General features: G+C 35.4%; 1 protein-coding gene across 1 annotated transcript in view; it reads right to left on the reverse strand.

The window, feature by feature from the left end:
* Positions 1–1445: 1445 nt before the first annotated feature.
* Dcbld2 (discoidin, CUB and LCCL domain containing 2) overlaps positions 1446–20553 on the reverse strand; it is an 85053-nt gene continuing 65945 nt past the window's right edge. Inside the window, exons 9-17 of the mRNA XM_010639657.3 lie at positions 20156–20371; positions 18900–19024; positions 14662–14812; positions 13391–13477; positions 13133–13258; positions 10047–10140; positions 5518–5567; positions 4413–4550; positions 1446–3344 (exon numbers count right to left, since the gene is read on the reverse strand). Of these exons, the coding sequence (XP_010637959.1) occupies positions 2875–3344; positions 4413–4550; positions 5518–5567; positions 10047–10140; positions 13133–13258; positions 13391–13477; positions 14662–14812; positions 18900–19024; positions 20156–20371 (1457 nt within the window). The 3' untranslated portion in view covers positions 1446–2874. The remainder of the gene's footprint in view (positions 3345–4412; positions 4551–5517; positions 5568–10046; positions 10141–13132; positions 13259–13390; positions 13478–14661; positions 14813–18899; positions 19025–20155; positions 20372–20553) is intronic.

The following is a 20553-nucleotide window of genomic DNA, read 5'->3' on the forward strand; positions in this document are numbered from 1 at the left end:
AAACTTTGAGGCCACATTCGTATTTAAATGAGCTCATGTTCTGCTTCTTGCCCCTGGGTGAGGGGAGAAAGGTAAACATAATGGACTTTTAATTCTTCATAAATTCTCTGCTTGGACCACTTTTATCAGTGAGTAAATCCACTGTTTAATGCAAAGTGCAAATAGTGAAACATGAACTTAAATACCTGGACTAGACCTGGCACTTACAACAGGATCTATTTAGGTTTATAGTGTTTAATAAAAGATAAATCAGAGATAACCGTATCATTGTGCTAGTTCCTTGAATCAAGTAATGGCCCAAGTCAGCATAACTTTATGAAACCTATAGTGCCACACTTGCTGTATCACTTCTGATTCTATTTCTGTAACTGCTGTCAGGGGGAAAAAATACAATAAACCACAGTGACTGAAGTATTAAATGTTTCAAGCAAAGAATAAACATTACAGGGAAATTTGTCAAAAATTGTTACCTTCACATTTTCAGTTGTTACTTGATTGTCTCCAATGCTGTGTGTTGTGTATATATGTGTGTGTGTATATATGTAGTCTGATATAGCTATATAATCAGACCTATAAATATACTAAAAAACAAAAAATTAAAAAAATCTCTAATATGAAAAACAACTTAAAAGTACAAAACTAGAAAAACCATTTGAATCAGGCTCAGCTCTTCATCTGGAAAGAAAAATATATAAAAATAGTAAAAACTAGGTATTTTATTAAAATCATTGGTAGTTCAAGGACAGCACAGTGGCAATATGAATCAAGTGTTAAAATATGCATCATTTCAGAAAATGTGCCTCTCATAAAAAAGAAGTCAAGATCCAAGGAAAAGCAATCAGGTCACACAATTACACAAAATATTAAGTTTCTTTGGGAAAATGAAAGTTACTGAAAACATAGCTCTTAAAGCTTTAAACAGGTACATGACTTGGGAAGTACATTCTCTGTGTACTAACAATGAATAAAAACAACAAAGCAATTGGTTTACTCTGTCCCCACCTGAAAGGACATAGCTGCATTAATGCATGTGCTTTACACATTCAGATATGGTTTAACAGAAGTTTAGGAGCTGTGCTTCTTGAAACAAAATATGCATTGATTTTCCAATGACTGAAATTGTGCCTCCAAGTTTAAAACAGGAAAAACAAATGTGAATAAAACCAACAAAATATTGGAGAAGGCCAGGAAGACACAGAAATAATTCTTTTTGTACAGTTTTTAGAATACAGTACCGATAATACTTATGGACGCATGCAAAATGAATACTGTTCATCTTTATTCAAATTTAGTGAATTCTGGCAAAAAAATAATCTGGTGGCATTAAGTCAGAAGAAATGACTAGAATCTAATGGGAAATAGAAAGCTCTATTTCCTTACTATTACCTTTTATTTTACTCTTTACTTTTAATTTGATTTTCTCATATGTACCTGAACCACTCCACACAAGGAATGTAAACATTATCTACTGCAAACATGTACTAACGAAAAAAAAATTTTAAGTACATTTTTTACATCAAGTCTACCAACTAAGATTCATGGAAGAAGGGATGTCAAATTTATATATTTTTATCATACAGTGAACTTGTGTTGTCTTGCCAGTCTAAAGATAGATGTTCAGATGTGGTTTTTGTATGATAGGCTAATAAATACATTACATATGACTTCTCATTCACCCCATCTAAAACCATTTCTGGGAAGGTCATGAACAAATGGTGACTAAGAGTTGTTGGGGGTTATAAATTTCATTTGCTAGGATGCTATCACATCTATTCCCCAGGTATGACACAAAGGACTACTCACAACTCTTACTATGCACAAAAGGCACAAGCACATAGTACTGAAGGATATACACTGGATTTCTAGTTCTTATAACAGTTTTACTGAGAAAAACAAATTAAAATTATTTCACTAAAATTAGAGCACACCTTGAGACTTGAGAATGTGTGTGTTTGTTTAAAAAAAAAAAAAAAACCAAAGAGGACAACTCATCACTTTTTTTTTGGTTTTCAAGGTAATTTATATTACTTCTGAGTATAGAATCTTCTTTACGACTTTTCTAAATTTTAAATTGCTTCTCTTATTTTTCCACATAAAGAAGTATACTTAAAGACATCAGAGGATCTGATTTTATGAGACTGATTAAAAAAAGTATTACCTACAAAAAAACCACTATTTTATAAACAAGAATGAGGCCAGCCACAAAAGGCCCCAAGTAGAATAAGCACGGATGAGGCCAGGTCCTGTACCATGAAGTGTTAAAGCTCTTTAAGAGTGTCAGCAAGTGACAAGTTGGTCACCCAGCTCATTAGAAGTCAGTTTTCTAGCCACCAATCTTCCCAAGATAGAGAAGTGTATATGGCTACAATCAAAACAATGCTATATCACTATTTTTTAAGACCCAGGATGCAATACAGGAGTAGAAAAGGGGGAAAACAGAATAGTACCCACCTTTCACAAAAGGAAAATTTCAAGCCATTAGATATTTCAAGAACAGTACCATGCATTATTGCCCATCAGGGCTTATAGAACCAACACGAGTTCATTAATGTACCTGCAGCATTGGTAATAAATACTCAGTGATTTTCAGTTTCTTTGAAGTGCATTATAGGGATCTTTTGCTGTATTAAAAATATTGTTTTACAGTAGTAATAAACAAGTTGTTGAAAACTGAACAGGCAAGCAATAACTGCGCAACAGTAACACCTTTAAAGCAAGATAGCAAGTTAAGTAGTTTCCTGTACTTTGGCCACCACATTTTCTCAACCACTTCAGTGATAGATATGTAATACATTCTATATATTACTACCACTAATAATTATTTTTAAAGGCCATGTGCTTTAAATGGATGCTTGGTAAAAAGCAGCATTGTCTTCAAAGGATTTCTTTAAAAACATCATACTCCCCATCCTCTCTTGTTCCTGCTACTTCCTGTGTGCTCTGTGGCACCTGGTACACCATTTCTTGTGGGGCAGCTGGACCTGGCTTTCCACCTTTAGGGGTATCATACTGGGCCTGGGCTGAGGAGCAGCTATCAGTCCTGGAAAGAAGTGTATTGTAAGTTCCCACTAAAGGGGGAGGCTGGTTCCCTGTAGCTTTGAAAGTGGATGTAGACGGCAGACTAACTGAGGCTGTGGAGTGTCCTGACATGTCCATGACAATTGGGGTTGCATATTCAGGTCCAGTGATTGGGAGCGGTTCAGCGTAAGCATGATAAACTTCCTGCACCGAAGAGTTATAAAGATCCAGGTCTGCATAGCCTGCTTCTTTTCCTTCTTCTGGTTTAAAGGTAGATCTCTGATGAAGTGTACCCACAATTCCTCCCACAAGTGGTTGTGCATACTCTGTGGATGCCACAAAACACAAATAAAATGTTATCTTACTAATACAGCAATTCCATAACTTAAGGTAGCAGCTGCAAGTTGCACCAAAAACAAACATTTATGGCACTATTGTTGCTATTGATGCAGACCTATGCAGTTCTCGCCTGTAAGAACATACTTCAAAATTAAAGATGTTATCTAATATCTTAGAATGATATGCCACAAAGCTTTATTCATTTAACTTTGCACAGAATGTTTGTTTATGTTCTTTAGATTTAGAGAGTATTTCACTAGAAAAGAAGTATTTCATTACTGGAATAAGTATTAATTTTAAAAAATAATGCAAACTGGCCGGGGATTTAGCTCAGCGGTTCGGTGGCCTGCCTTGCAAGCCCAAGGACCGGAGTTCAATCCCCGGTACCAAAAAAAAACAAACAAACAAACTGTTTTCCTTTTCATATATAAGACAATGTTTAAAATGAATGTATACTAGAATATAGGATACTGTAAGGCTTTTTCTGTCTTTCCTGGTCTCGTCACCATTTCTTGCCCAAAATAAAACAAGACAAAAACAATATTTTAATACATTAAATTCCCAAAGCCTTTAGAAATAAATGGCCCAATGTCATGAACAGAACAAAGACAGAAATGATTCTCTCAAGATCATGTTTTTTTTTTTTTTGGTACTGGTAATGGAACTCAGTCTTTGTGCTTGCACGGCAGGTGGAACCGCTGAGCTAAATCCCTGGCCCCAAGGTCATCTTTTTTTGGTACCAGGGATCGAACTAGGGATCTTGCACTTGCAAGGCAGGCAGCAGCACTACTGAGCTAAATCCCCAGCCCAAGGTCATCTTTTTTAAAAGTCTACCTTCCAAAAATAATTTCTTGTTGGGGATTTAGCTCAGTGGTGCTGCTGCCTACCTTGCAAGCACAAGGCACCAAGTTCAATCTCCAGCGACAAAAACAAAACAAAACAGTTTCTCTTTAACATGAAAAACATCAAAGATACTGTCAATCCTAAGACAGTTTATAGAAAACATAGGCAGTTTTTCCCTCTACCCTGGTGCCCAAAAGCTGCCACATAATTACCTGCAGAGTCAGTTTGTAGCATTGCGGTGACTTCTCTCGGATTCAAGTGATTAACTTCACTACTGCTGTAGCGAACTGGAGTCTCCTCATGTTCCACTGATTTGGCAGGGAGAAACTGCTTCATTCCTTTCCACCAACCTTCATTGTGATCATAAGCGAAAAAGACCATTTATTTGTATAACAATATCTTTGTACTAGCGTTCATTTTCAAGAGTATTTCTGCTTTGACAGGACATCCAGTGCAAGGTAGAACATGGTAATACATAGCTAAAACAAACCAGCCTTTATATTCAAGCTTATTTTCTGCTTTAATATCCAGTGGAAAGCAGAACATCGTAGAAATATCTATCAAATGCATATGCAGACGCAAATCACTGCTGTTATATCCAGACAGAGTGTTTATGTTAAGGATGGTTTTAAATGAGTTTTTCTCAAACAATTCTTTCCAAGATCTACCCTAGGGAACCAGCAGCCCTGTGATCTGCTCCACCACTGTCCTTGACTTCTTTTTTTTTTTTTGGTACCAGGGATTGAACTCAGAACCTGTGCTTGTGAGGCAGGTGGCAGAACCACTGAGCTAAATCCCCAGCTTTCCACCACTGTTCTTTTATAGTCTCAGACTAGCAGTGACATGGGGGGGTGCTGTCAAGGGACCTCTGGTGTCACTTGTAGTAGTTGAAAAGATGACTAACCATCACTGTAGAGATGGTAGACCTCATTCCTACACTCTACTTAGTGAGCAGCCACACCAGTGTGACAAACATACTTCGTTACTGGGACCACAGCCCTTTGTTTCTTAGCACTCACACAGACCACATAGAAACCTGGTCTCCCTTAAGAGGAAGACACATAGGACAAACCAGACAAGCCTTTCACAATAAAAAAACAGCATGTATCATGAGAAACCTGCACTTTCCACTTCATTACTACATTATTAATTAACTAGAAGACAGTGCAGAAGAGTAAAAATAATGAGAACATGCCACTTTTCTATCCGTATGGGGGAGCTACATGGGCTGGAGAACACAATCCTCTTACACTACTGCCACCTGTAATGGATGGATTTCCCTCAACAGAAAAGAGATGCAAAGTCCACATAAGTTACCTGCCCGGTCCCAGGTAGGTAAGTCATACGTGCCTTCAGTTTTTTTCTTTCTGGAAAAGTACAGAAGGAAATGTTAGCAAGCAGAGCGCATACTCTGGTAAGAAACCTTTGAAACTGCAGCATGAACACCTGAGTTAATAATTAGTCAAGAACACTCATTTCTACTTGCTGATCTACCTGGGGGAGTTCTCTACTTCATTTAACTTTTGGAGTTACCAGTGCTGAAGCTTGTTTAAATTCTGGCTCTCAATAAATTTACCTTATCATCCACCTATGATTCACAGGAAATGGTAATGAAAATAAAGAAAGGCAAGTCTGTAGATTAAAAGACAATCAAAGACTAAGCCCTGACAGGTGGGCTACTATAGGCAAATCATGATAGGCTTTTGGATGCAAATGCAAATTTCATAAATCAATTTATTCACAAAATTTACACTAAAAAAAAAAAAGCAACTGGTCTTCTATTCTGTTGTTCTTTTTTTCCAATTTTCTGCTTTTCTTACATAGTTCTTTGCTCGAGAGAAGTTGGAAGTGTCTCATACCCTTAATTGCACAGATGTCATTCCCTTCATATTTCAGCATAAATCAATACTAACAGTGACAAATGGCAGAGGGAGGAAAATGGTTCTCAAAGCCTGGGATGCACCACAGAATGTCTGGAGAGTTAAAAGCCATCAAGTATAACAAAAAAGATTCTCCCCAAGCCACCTCTAAAAATTCTAATTTGTTCTCCCCAGAAGAAATCCCTCCCTCTGTTAAGAATTACTGTTGATCTGGTGTGAATAATCTGCAATAATACAGAAGACCCTAATAAGATTACTGACATTGAGAAATGGGAAGAAAGGAGCTAAAGGTGTAGGGAAGGTGGGATGGGTAGGGGAAGGTAAAAAGGGAAAAGAAAAAAATGTGAGATAATGAAAAGATGGAAATAAAGTGCTTGTAGATAGGGAGGGAAGGGAGGGCAGGGATAAGGGGAAAAAAATGAGAAGCAAGACTTGTCATGTAGAGGTACAAGATCCCAACAATGAATGTAACTGTACTATATCCCTAACATGTACCAATAAACTCAATTAAAGCTGAAAAAAAAAAGAATTACTGTTGATCAAAAAGCTTCTACAAAAAAAGAACAAGATAAAAAAATACTTTCCGATTCAGTTGTATAAATCTAATTTAACTAAAATTAATGCTTTTCGGACTAATGAGAAGGCAGAAATTATTCTTGTCTATAAGTGAGAGTAAGGAAGCTATATGATTTGCTCAGGATCATAAATTTGGCTTTCTTAAGAGCCCAAGCCATTTATTTTTCCTACTGGAAAACATTTATTTCTAATGTAAGGCTATTTTTATTATTGATATTTAAATTTCTTCATCTTAAAGCACGACTATATTTAAATTATTTCATTATTTCAAAATGAAGTATAATATAAACTTGTGGAAAAGATAAGAGGTGTTAAAGCTGGTAATAAAAAACTGGAATGGAAAAGAAATGATAAAATATGACAGCTTATTAAGTACTTTTCTCCCTGAAAACCCTCTAGTTCAGACCTGGGGCCCAAACCCTGGACCAGGGAGAGACCTATTTTAAACTAAGTTGCACAATAGGAGGTGAGTTGGCAGGTAGGAGAGCAAATTTGAGCTCTGCCTCTTGTCAGATCAGTGATGGCATTTGATTTGCATATTAAGTAAGTTGCAGGCTCTTTGACTCATCTGAAAACCATCCCCCTCACCCTCCCAACCCCCAACCCACACTGTGGAAAATCTGTCTTGTACCAAAATGGTATCTGAAAAGGCTGAGGACCACTGCTCTTATTACCCTAAGGCTTATTTTATTTTATTTTATTCCCTCATTGAGTTTATTGGTACATTTTAGGTATACAGTACAGTTACATTCACTATTGGGATCTTGTACCTTTACATGAGTGGTCTTGGTTCTCATTTTTTCCCCTTGTCCCTGCCCTCCCTTCACCCCCCACCTCCCTGTTTACAAATACTTTATTTCCATTTTTTCATTTTCTCATATTTTTTTCTTTTCCCTTATAGTTTTCCCCTACCCTTCCCACTTTCCCTATACCGTTAGCCCCTTTTTTCCAATTTCACATTGTCCATTATATCATTAGGATCTTAGGTACTATTATAGTTTATTCACACCAGAGAAACTATTACCCTAAGGTTTTTTAAAAAAATTAATGTTTTCTACATGAAAGTGATAGTCTATACAACTAGGCCAAAAATTAATGGTCTCAATACTAAAGGCTGAGTACAAAAGATTTTATAATTAAACTGCAAGTGACAAGGCTTCAGGTTATTTATTCCTTACATGTAAGTGCTTAAAACAGTGGTTGAAGTGGGTTAAGGATTCAATAAATTGCACCTGTTTTTATTATTTCTCCTTCCTATTTCCCACAGCCCCTTGATGGCATCTGTTCCTTTACTCTTTGTAGAGAAGCTAGAAATCAGCAATTTCAACTACAATGTTAGTCCAATTCTCTAGCTCAGTCCTCTTGTCCTGAATGCCAGACATGTATTCCAACTCCTTTTAGGAATCAAGGGACCTTTAATAAAACACCATCCCAAATTGATTTCAGGACCTAACTCCTACCTCCCTCTCAAAAACTCCTCTATCCTACCCTCATTCTCACACCCTTATGTTTTTACCACAGTTGATTATATTTATTCATTTATTTATTATACCTTCGTAGACAGCAGTGGCTAAGAGCATAAGCTGTGAAGCCTGGCCCAAAAACTACTCTGCCACTTTCTAGCCAGTGACCTCAGAAAAGTTAATATTGCTGGCCTTGTCATTGCTATTATTTTTGCTCAGTTCACTGAACATGCACTTTCCCTCTTCCCGTTTCTGCAGCCCTCTTCTTTTCTTCCTCTCCTTACTGTCTTCAGACTAACACACTGGCTCTGCTCAGTGTTCCCAATACCGTGAATCTGAATCTACCTAAGATGCTTCTCTAGCTCCCTCCTGTGACACAAATTCTGTACTCCACACCAAAGCTGACAGTTTTCTGCATTATATCTTTTCCGGGTCTATAAGCTTTGAGGTTCACTTCTGGACTGCTTAGCACATGGCTCAATACTTGGCACAGGGTAGCAGCCAAGTTATTCAGGTATCTGTTGAATAATTGAACAAATACAACCATACTCTTTCTCTACCAAACCTGTCCTTCCTGCTGTTATCACAACGTGACATCATTACTGGTCTAACTGGACAAGACAGAGACCACAAACCACCCCAGATCCATCCTTCTTCCGGACACAATTACTCATGCATCCTTTTGATGCTGCTCTGAACCATCTCCCCTCCATCTCCTCCCTTCCTTAGAATCAGTGCCATGTTTCTGCCAGGCCTAATTAGTTTCATAACTCATTTCTGACTTTCTTTTTCCTCTTCAATTAATCCAATTCACTTTTCATAAATCCTGTCACTATCCTTCTATAATAATACAACAGTATCACCTATGTACTTAATACTCAATGATTATCCCATCCACAGAATAAAAGCTAAATTTCTGTCTCCCAGAATGTCTGTCTTTATTCAGGTTGAGACTATATTTCTATGGTTGCTGCTAAGGACTCCTTCACGTAAACCTCACAAAAGATAATTCAATATTCTGTGTTTACTCAGGCAATTCCCTCGATTTGGGCTATTCTCCATTGTAACCCTCTACATGTCTGTGTCTTTCCAAATTCTAACCCTGCTAGTGCCCTTGGAAAAGAGGCCTGAGGGAACCTGCTCATACCTCCTGCCATGTGAGGACAGAAAAAGAAGGTATTCTTTGCACTAGAAAGGGGGCCCTCACTGGTCAGTAAATATGCCAGTACCTCACAGCCTCCAGAAGTGTGAGAAATAAAGGTTTGTTGTTTAAAAGTTACCCCATTATGGTATTTTCCTCTAATGCTCCAAACAGTCTATGACATCCATCTACCTTCCTGTATCAAGGCAACCCCAACTCCTTTAAGGTGAAATATGAGAATTTTCCTTTCCTGAAGAAAAGGCTTCAAATTCATTTGAGGTTCTCTTTAGTACTAGGTATTTCATGTATAACCACAGGATAGTTCCTTATTTTGGGTCAGGCAACCCTACTCATCACTTCAGAGAAATGAATTAAGTCACTTTCTTCAGTAAAAATGACTACGCATCTATTATATCAAACATTGATCAGATTACTGCACAGATTCCAATGTGCAATGCAGAACTTAATATAATAGGGCTGGAGATTTAACTCAGTGGTGCCGCCACCTGCCTTGCAAGCGCAAGGAACTCAGTTCCATCCCGATACAAAAAACAAACAAAAAAACCCACCAGATGCTAAGTTATTAACTGGAAACTGAACTTATTAGTTTTTAATGGGATAATGGGAATAATAAGAAATATATGTAATTTTAATTCTAATGACACTCATTCTCAAATGGATAAAGTGCACTGAATATAGTTTATCTTCTACATTTAGTTTTTATTTAACATTGGACAACTCCCTCTGACCCCCAGAACCAATGAGGTAAACTACCTCTGTACTAACCTGTTTCTCCAATGCCAAGCGCATACTAATATTAGGATAATAGTAGTGAGGACCATGACTAGCACCGGGACAAGAACAGCAGCCAATGCTACATCTAAAATTATAAAAATTTTAACAATTAAAAAAAACCACATTAACATCAAAGGCATAATTTTTTTAAAAACATTAAACACATTAACACAGAAGGCAAAACTAATGTGGGAAAAGACTGAAAAGATTTAGCTATATCATTGCTTAACATTTTCCTGTATCAACAAATAGCTTTTCTATAATTTATGAAACAAGACTGAGTTAACAACTGCAAGAATTAACAACTGTAGAAAGTTTCACAGATATACTAATCATTCCATCTTTATTTGTGTTTAAAAATTTTGTTAAGATGTACATCACCAAAATAAAATAGAAAGACAAACAATAAGTAGAGAAAGTGAATTTTTTTCATATGTAATATAAAGAATATAGGACTGCAAAGTCAAAAGCAAACAACAGAAAAAAATCAGTGCAGATCAATCAACAATACATTAAAATACAAATAAGCTTTAAATAAATTAGCATCATTAGTAATCAAATATGTTAAAACAAGAACAAATAACTATTTTTGCTTATCAATGTGACAGATATTTAAAAGAACAACTAATTGTTGAGAATGATGGGAAACAGGTATTTTAAAAAATGGGAATATAAAGTGTATTTTTTCTGATTGGCATTTTGAGGAAATATGCATAAAAACTTATGTGAAGGCTGGGGATTTAGTTCAGTGGTTCCACTGCCTGCCTCGCAAGTGCAAGGACCTGAGTTCCACCCCTGGTGCCAAAACAAACAAACAAAAACTTATGAGAGTTGGTAATTCTACAGCTAGAATTTATTCTTCCTATGAAATTAAGACGACCTTCTAAGATATACCATCAAAGATGTTAATTTCTATTTCTACATAAGAGTGAAAAACTGGAAATAATCTGAATACCCAATGAGAGGGAATAAATGAAATCATGGTGTCCTCCTAACTGCAGAATATAATTTAGCACTTGAAAATTGTATTATAACAGCAAAATATTTATAGATTTGGAAGGTAACAAAACAGCTCAATAAAGCTGACCAAAGAAGTGTCTATCAACAGGTCAGAAATCATCAAATGCTGGAGTTTGCCAAAACTTAGAGAACATTTAATATCTTTATCTTACTCTACTCATAAAAAATCCTGGGCCCTGGTACACAAAGTGAAATTACCAAGGGTACCTTGAATATTAGTTTCTTTCTTCATCCTTCAATCTCCTCCTAGCCATGAGGATGAGAATAGTGGCAACTACTGATATTCACTTGGAGCTATGACCCAGATACTGCAGTGAGTCTAAGTGCAGCATCTTTTTTACTCCTTTCACACTGTATCTAAAAAAAGAGGAAAAGGCTGATGACAGTGCGGGAGGGACAGCATAATCAATAATGTCAGGGCATTGAGAAGCCAAAGGATGGGTGCCAGGGAACAGATGAAGTTATTACCTCCAGGAAGCACAAGGGACCCCCTTTATCAAGGCAGTGAACAGAAGATGGACGTTAAGTTTCTTGGCTCCTTAAGAAGGAAACTCCCTTCCAATGGTTTCTACTTTTTTTTTTGCAAAGTTGGAGAAGTAACTGAGAGTGAATAAAGACCTCCTACTCAAATGCTTAAAAAAGTATGGAGAATGTTTAAAAAAAAAACCAGTTTCAGTAAGAACAAACTGAAGAGTTCACTACCAAAATCTGAATGATCGCCTGCAAACATCTGACCATGACATGACTTTCTCCCTGAAATCACTCTTGGCCTGAATGTAAAAATAGAGAAAATGAAGTGTATAAAACAGAAATTAAAACTCAGTCTAGGAAGGACTCAAGGAAAGTAAATGTTTTTTTCCTAAAATTTGTTAAACTGGAGAAAACAGGTTTAGATGAATGCAGTGTGATTAAAGTATCTGTTGAGGTTTTAAAAAGTAATAAATCTATGCATTACCATGTCAAAGAAAAGAAGGCAAGAAACCTTCAATTAAGAAGACTGGCCCATTCTCTTATTCCTTTTAAGGTTACAAGAATCCTAGTTCTGGAAGATTTTAAAGATGCTCTTAACCTTGAGATTTTGATACTCTAATCAGATTTTAAGATGGAACAGTATGTTAAGTGACTGTTCTTCCATCCAGGCATGTGGCCGGGGATTCTGCCTAAACAAATGACTTCTGCAAATTGGAAGAAACTCTTTGGGAGATGTTAAGATTTCTTGCCTCTGAGAACTCTGAAAATGATCTTTTGAAATACTTCAAAAGATAAGGAAGAAACTGGCATATGGTATGTTGAAAAAAAAAAGTTATCTCAATCTAGCCAATTTTTAGAAAATGAGAATAAAGGAGTTCCATGTGGCAAATATCTCTCTGGTTTGCTTTCACTTCTCTACACTTTTCCTGAAATTCAGAATGTTTTTTATCTGTCCACACTAATACTAATTTCACTACAATACATTCTATTTTTTCCCTGAATTCAACTGAAATTTTTTCAACAATTAGTAAAAAGAATTATATTTTGTATATTTTAATTATGTTTCGTACTTTTGAACATCTTCTCTCTGGCAATACAATTTGAAATCATAACTATAAACTTAGAAAAAGCAATGAAAATTTGAGTATGTTAACAGAGTACTTTAAAAAAAAAATATTCGCCCAACAGTTCTGTTTTTGTTTTCCCTCTTTGCCACCACGTTTCTTGTCCAACTAATTAATATACCACTAGAGGAAAAAAAAAAGTGCTTGGTTTTAGTGACTTCAAGAAATATTGTATTTCTAAGCCTGACACTCAATGTTTAGCTAGATGGGGGAAAATACAAAAAGAGAAAGGCTATAAAACAGTAGTCTTCTCTAAATATTGAAACAGCAATTTTACATGGTACTACAGAATAGAGCATAGATCAGTGCAACCAGTCCTTTCTCTAAAGAGTGAAATTACACTTTTTGTTAAGACTTAAAAAATACAGTTTAACCAAGGCCTTAAGCTAGAAATGGTCCTGAAAGCATCTGGTAAAAACAAACACTATAACGTACAAGGTATTCATTTTCGCATTTACATACCTTTGGTTACATTTGGAGTTATGGTCGTATTTTTGATATCAGGAGTGACAGTTGTTTGGTCTGGCTGTACAGGAAATTCATTCCTACTGCGTGGCTGTAGTGGCTGAATAAACTTTGGCGCACGACCTTGAAAAAAGATTTTAAAACAATTTTTTATCTATACCTTAAGATGAATTTATTTCTTAATGTTTAAATATATGTATCAAAATTATAGTACAAATCTAGGTACTATTATTCTCACATTAGAAGCAAGTGTACCTTTGGTTACTTTGGGAGGGGCTGTGGTATTTTTGAGGTCACTGTTCTTCCGAGGAGGTGGAGGCTGAGTAAGTTTTGGAGGACGACCTTGAAAAATGGTTTACAAAATTTAATACATTTTTCTTTTAATAAACCACAGTTAAAAAGGAATATTATTAAATGTTTTCAGAGTGATTTTAAATCTCAGAGAATATATCAAGTATAAATATTATATTCTACATTAAGTATACAAATATACCAAGATTTTTCATTTTTAAATAATTAAATCATCTAAAAATAATCAGGATATTAAGAAGCAAAATGATGTTGAAATCTGACATTATAAAGGTATCACAATTTGACATATTAATTAATGTAGTAATTATGGAGAACAAACTATATGTCAGGCATTGTGGTAGTTTTGGGGGATACAGCAGAAAAAACGATTAAAATATTGTAAAATACTGTGATAAGTAATTGCCACTCTTAGTTAATGCAAAGTGAGAGGTACTTAGGCCTCAGTTATGGTTCTAATCTTCAGTGCTTATATTATAGTACATGAGACCTGATTAAAAATTAAAATTGAATCTACATTTGTAAAGTTGTATCAATATATTATCTCACAAGAATGATGCTACTTCTTTCACTTGTAATTTTGGTAATTCTGATATATAACTTTTTAATATGCCATTATTTTTTTTTTTCTTGTACCAGCGATGAAATCAGGACCTTGCACTTGCAAGGCAGGCACAGTGCCACTGAGCTAAATCCTAGATCCAACTTTTTAATATGAAAATCATCAATTTTAAAAAATTCTTATAAAATATACTATAATTAAACACAAAAGCACTCATATTTTATCACTCTCTCATTTAACTCCCCAGTAGAAAGAATTTGTTAATGTTCCCAACACAAAGAAATAATATATGTCTGAAGTGACACACGTCAACTATCCTGATCTGATAGTCACATCTTATACGCATTGATTGAAATGTCACACAAATGTATTTCATATGTGTAGTAATATAAACCTAATTATTGTGTGACAATTTTTAAATATTTAAAAATTAACAATCCATTGAAAATAACGTGTTAAACTGGGCGTGGTGGCACACGCCTGTAATCCCAGCACTCAGGAGGCTGAGGCAGGAAGACTGGCTTTGAGTTCGAGACAAGCCTGGGATACATAGTGAATTCCAGGTCAGTCTCAACTATGCAGTGAGACCCTGTCTCAAAAAGAACCAAAAACCAAACAAAAACAAGAAAATAAAGTGTTAAACACATCTCTTTACCTTTAGGAATAAACTGACATCCGAGCAGCTCAACTTTCATGGCAATTTTCTGCTGCCATTGCATAGGGATCACTCTAATAAAACGCGCAATAATTGGTGGCAAGAAGTTATTACGCACATCGTGGTGATAATCTTTGTTTCCTTGAAATATCTTTAAAAAAAAAACAAATTTATTGATATTTTACATTAACAGAGAATAGAGCTAAACTGTTCCATTTAAACATGTTTTTTGCTCTAAGCCTTAAACATCTGTAAAGCATCACAGTAAGAATTAATTTCTAAAAAATAAACTAATAATTTTAAAAACTTTTCATTACAAATTTATAAAATAAAAATATTGAATACAAAAACAATTCAAGAATTTAACAAGAGTGCTAACTTGGCAACTTTGGAAAAGAGTTTCAGTCACAAAGAAACATTTTATTGAATTCATAAATTATTAATTCTAGTCCTGTGAAACTCCAAATTATTTATATGTATTAGCTTTATTTTTAAAATAAAATAATTGATCATACAAAGTCATACAGGAAATAATTTGTGTACTTGTTATAATTGTTTTCAAACTGAAAGGGAACATATACTAGCTGATAACAGATATGTCCACCTCCACCTACTGGATAAACTCAATTAAGACAGGTCCCATAATTCCAGTTTTCATTACTCATTGCTACATGAACCAGACAAGTAACTCTATAATACCATGTGGTCTAATTAAATGATCATAACTCAACAGCTACAAATATATTCTATAAATAGCTCTCAGAGGGAACAAGTGACTTGTTCTATTAACTATTTCCAGAAAAATAATGATAGTATCTTACACTGGATCAACTGTTTATAAAGTATTTTCAGATAACTGCTTCAGAAGCTCTTCAGGATGAATCGGCATGGCACAGAAAGCTGACTCAAAGAATCTACTGGACAGTGCAATATTAAATACATAGTCCCAAAAAGCCATGAAGTGCCTTGCTTGATCCCTCCAGCCAGATCAACTAGGTAGTTTCTTAAGACCCATAATACAGTGGCATAAAATCAAACTCGTATTTTTTTCACCAGCTAAGTAGAATAAGTAAATGCTTAGTTTCCCAAATAATATGGCTATTTCTTCTTGGCTGTTTCATGGAATTAAAAGTCTCTAAAGATGAGCGAATATCCTTCATTTTCTAAAAGGTTCGTTTTGAAATTATAATAATCATACTTATAAGCTTCCATGATTTCCTTCAATATTTCTCTAAAATAAAGGCAATTATTTGTACTCTTAGAACAGGAATGAGAGAAAAACATCATTTTAGGACATAAAAAAATATTACTGCAAACATGTACCCCTCCCCCTAAAAAAGAGAATCAAGAGATGAGAAGAAGAGGGAGGAAGGGAAGTAAAAGGAGATGAAAGAGAAATTAAGATGTATAATGTACAAGTACCAATTCCCCACAGTGAATGTAAACATTATGTACTAAAAGCATATAGTAATAAATTAAAAAATGATTATAAGGTCTATATATTGTAATCTCAATTTTATAAAAGTCTTAGACAACAATTTTATAAAACAGTAAAAGTGATGTACTATAGTCAGGTGTGTTGAGAATCCCAGTATAGAGAGGTTTGCAAGATGTTATTAGGATAGACTAGAAAATGAAGTTTGAGTTTCTATTCTTCAAGGGACTTAAATCTTACTGGATGTTACCAAATATATATATGGCATATTGAAAGTAATAAATCATGAAAACAAGTTGTATATGTATATCAACCCTATTTTATAAAAATAAAATGAAGTTTAGTCTCTGTCTATATGTATATACAGTACAGGCTTAGGAAATCAACACACAAATTTCCTGAGATGGGGATAGATGAGGAAGCAGATGGACAAATGAGAGAAAAAAATTGTTATACCACATAGTTCAATGTGAGAATTTGTACTTCTACTTATGATAGAGCAACAAGGACTAGATTTATTCTTTGGCCTTAAACATGAAAAATGGAGCAAAATACATAAAACAATGGTTTTCTGACATTGGACAATGGACAGCTTAAGGCAATAATTGTACAGAAAAAGCAAACAAATGAGATGAGATCTGCCACCACTCAAGTACTACCTTGAGAAAGCTTCCAGGTCACAGTGCAGAGATCCTAAACAGGGCCTGGTGATCTCAGTTGAAGAGACAGCTCAGAAACAGCAAGGGCAAAAAGCAGTCAGAATTTGTAGAGCAGTATAGGAAAGATGAGAGCTGGAGAGAGACAGAAGGTAGGAGAGGGAGAATGAGGCTGACTTTGATGAAATGACAGTGGCCAGGAAAAGAACCACTAGGAATCAGCAGAATGATTCTCACAGATACACAGGTCTGGGAATACCTCATGTGGCCAACACATAAAATGGAGATACTTCACCTTGCCTTTTTTTTTCCAGTACTGGGGCTCAAACTCAGGATCTTGCACGTGTAAGAGCTAAAATTCCCAGCCCTACTCCATAATACAAGGGACACTGAATTGAATACTTAGAATAGTATTTTCTCAATGGTGGGGAAAAACTGGAACTAAAGGTTGCTCAGGTCCAGCCTAGCACAGTTTAAAAGCAAGCCTTAAAAAGAACAAACTATTTTCCAGTAGCCAAGCTACATTAAAAATAAAGCTCAAAAATGTGTAGTGGAATAATAATGACAATTTAAAAAATCTACCCCCAAGCAAAGACATAATGGCAGTTACTAGGTATGTTAAGGGCCGGGGATTTAGCTCAGTGGTGCTGCCACCTGCCTCACAAGTGCCAGGGCCTGAGTTCAATCCCCAGGACTAAAAAAACAAAACAAACAAACAAACAAAAACACATACTAGGCATGTTAAATAGTATAATACTTAATCAATGTAAAAAGATCCAAGTATAATACATATGATAAAATTGGTAAAGACATTGAAAGTTATATGCTCTATTAGCGAACTATGAAAGATACTCTAGATTAATAGCAGATGTCTCATGAAAAACAACATAAGTCAGAAAAATGGACCAATTTATTTAAAATATGGAAAGAAAAAAGTCAACCTAGAATTCTGTAGCTAGGGAAATTATCTTCCAAAAATGAAACAAAGTTAAGTTTTTTTCAGAAATATATAATTCAATGCTGTTGGGTTTCTTTACAATATAAGAATGGAACATTCTTAAAATTTTCAAACTTCTGGGCTGGGGATTTAGCTCAGTGGCACACAAGCATGAGGTCTTGAGTTTGATCCATGGGAGGGGGGAAGAATATGTTAGCATTAAGAATCACCAAATTTGGAGCATTAAGCAGAAGACAGGTACAGAGATGTACTGCTATTTGCTTCAACAGCTAGAGACTCAGCAAAGATGAAATTCACAAGATAAAAGCAAGATAAGAAAGAAGGCCATGAACAGTAGCACAAGAGTTTATATTATATAAAGATAAGGATCCCTGGAATTTTAAAGAGATTGATGAGGAAAGTGGAAATTGAAGATTATGACCAAATGAAACATATAATACAAAACAAAATATCACATAATCAAACTAAACTTAGTTGAAAATTTCATTGGAAAATTATGTTCATAGTTTCAAGTCTAGATGGGAGGCATCTATCTGGCTTGGGGACAGGGATTCCCCCACTTAAAAATCCCTGCGGTGGATCACAGGACATAAGCCCAGAAGAATTTTGTAAGTGAAGGGTGTAAACACCTGGGGAAATCCATTTCTAACTATTCTCCACATCTTATCTTCTCTGGCTCATATCAGACTTTTATAATCTTTTGCTAAGTGAAACAAAAATTCATAATTATCATTAGATGTTAAAGAAACACTTCAGATAGGAAAACAGAAGTTCTGTAAAATAAAAGGTGGTTAGATGATATTGAAAAGATCTCCCAACTCTTCCAAGATCTTCCAAGCACTTTATCTTTCACCATTTTTATCTTTTTCCCCTCTTGTCTAAAGAGCAGAAAACTGGAAACAAGCTAAGTTTATAAAGACAAGAAATTGCAAGTTGCTTTTTAGTATTTCTTAACGAAGTGACCAAAAATTTCAGTTAAAAATGCAGTCACAAAAGTCAGTAAAGTACTCAAAAAGGGATCTAGAATCAAGGGAGAATTTTCTAACCAGTTAGGGCAGACAATATATAACACTACCTAAAATAACCAGAAGAGGGCAGAGGAAGACAAAATGAGGGCATCTCCATACAGCTGAACTTTTATGATTTTTGGCAAAGGCCTATTTTAAAAAATACTTGGTAATCATTTTACCTTGTACGGCTCCATCCTCTTCTCACTATACTCAGTCCAATTCCGCCCATCATCACTGTACTGAATTCTGTAGGCAGATACATAATAATTGTGCTCTACCATAGTGGATCCAGTGGTGATAATGCCTGGAGAACAGTCTATATTAGTGCAGAGTCTGAGTTCCAGAGTTTTTCAGCATCAAAGCATGACCACTTCAGTTGCACTGTTAAGTGTTTTTGCCTACTGCTCATTTTTATCACCATGCGGAAGTTTTCACCACAATAGGTACTAAATCTTTGGCTTTGTTTCCTTGCAGAAATAGGAAGAATTATGGCTGTGCATCAGAAAAGAACTATTCTATTTTGGCAGCCAATGTTCACATGAATATAAAATATATTTCAGATTCTAAGTAAAAATGACTTCCTGGGAATGGGCAAATTAAAGGTGATGATTGATATTATTTTTGGTACCAAAGAAAAATAAATCTTTTAACAAAATTATTTAAACCAATCTTGACCAATTATTTGCTGAGTTGTAAATCAAATTTACACTTAGCATATATAGAACATTTGGTATTTATAGCACTTAAAATGGATTCTTCTTGAATATAAATTTCTCTTGATGAGTGCAAGAGGTGATTATTACAATGAAAAAATCATTTTTAAGAACTAAGTAACAGTCAAGGCATGCTGGTTCCCACCTATAATCCCAGCACTCTGAGAGGCTGAGCAAAGAAGAATACAAGTTAGGACCTTGCCTGAGAAACTCAGAAATTTAGTGAGACACTGTCTCAAAACTTAAAAAAAAAAAAAAAAAGTTCTAGAGATGTAGGCAAAGCGTGGGTTCAATCCCCAATATCACCGTGTTTCATGCAGCTATCTTGAGGCAGGAGTGGCGGCATATGCTTGTAATCCTAGCACTTCGGAGGCCCAGGATGGAGGAACACTGCTGCGTTCAGGGCCAGTCTGAACTATACAGCAAGACCCTTTCTCAAAAAATAAAATAAAAACCAAAAAACCCTCTTTAGGGCTGGGGATTTGCTACCTGCCTCACAAGCACAAGGACCTGAGTTCGATCCCTGGTACCAAACAAAACAAAACAAAAAAACAAAAACTCTCTTTAGTAATAGCAGCAGTGAAGAAAAACTGAAACTATATAATTAAATTTTCAGTGACCTAATTTTCTATGATTTAATTTTTCTATGAAAATCTTCGATGTTACCAGTTTCCAAATAAAATCAGTATTACCAATCACTATAGAAAATTATGCCTTTTAACCTGTTATCTTCTTTTCCTTATTCAGATCTATTTGTAACCACTGATTTTTATCAGTGGCCAAAGCAGCCCAAGGAGGTCCAGGTTTTTTCAGTCTGGCCTTTTCAGGTTTCCAACTGTTCTTCTGCCCTGTATGGTCAGTCCACTCCAGTACTGATGATGCTGTTATCTGAGAGTCAGCAATCACACCAGATTCCATGCCCAGTGTTCCATAACAACCTGAAAAAAAAAAAAATCTGGTTTCCAGATGGAATTTAAAACCTATACAATAAACTTACTTTCTATTACACAACTAGGCAAGTGCTTCTTGGATCCCTATCTTTGTATCATGAAGAATCTTACACATACATACCCCTCAATATCCACAGAAGATTGGGTCTGAGACCCAACCTCCTGTAACC

The sequence above is a fragment of the Fukomys damarensis genome, unplaced genomic scaffold, assembly GCF_012274545.1.
Source record: "Fukomys damarensis isolate Sample0158 unplaced genomic scaffold, DMR_v1.0_HiC HiC_scaffold_24, whole genome shotgun sequence".
Classification (NCBI taxonomy): domain Eukaryota; kingdom Metazoa; phylum Chordata; class Mammalia; order Rodentia; family Bathyergidae; genus Fukomys; species Fukomys damarensis.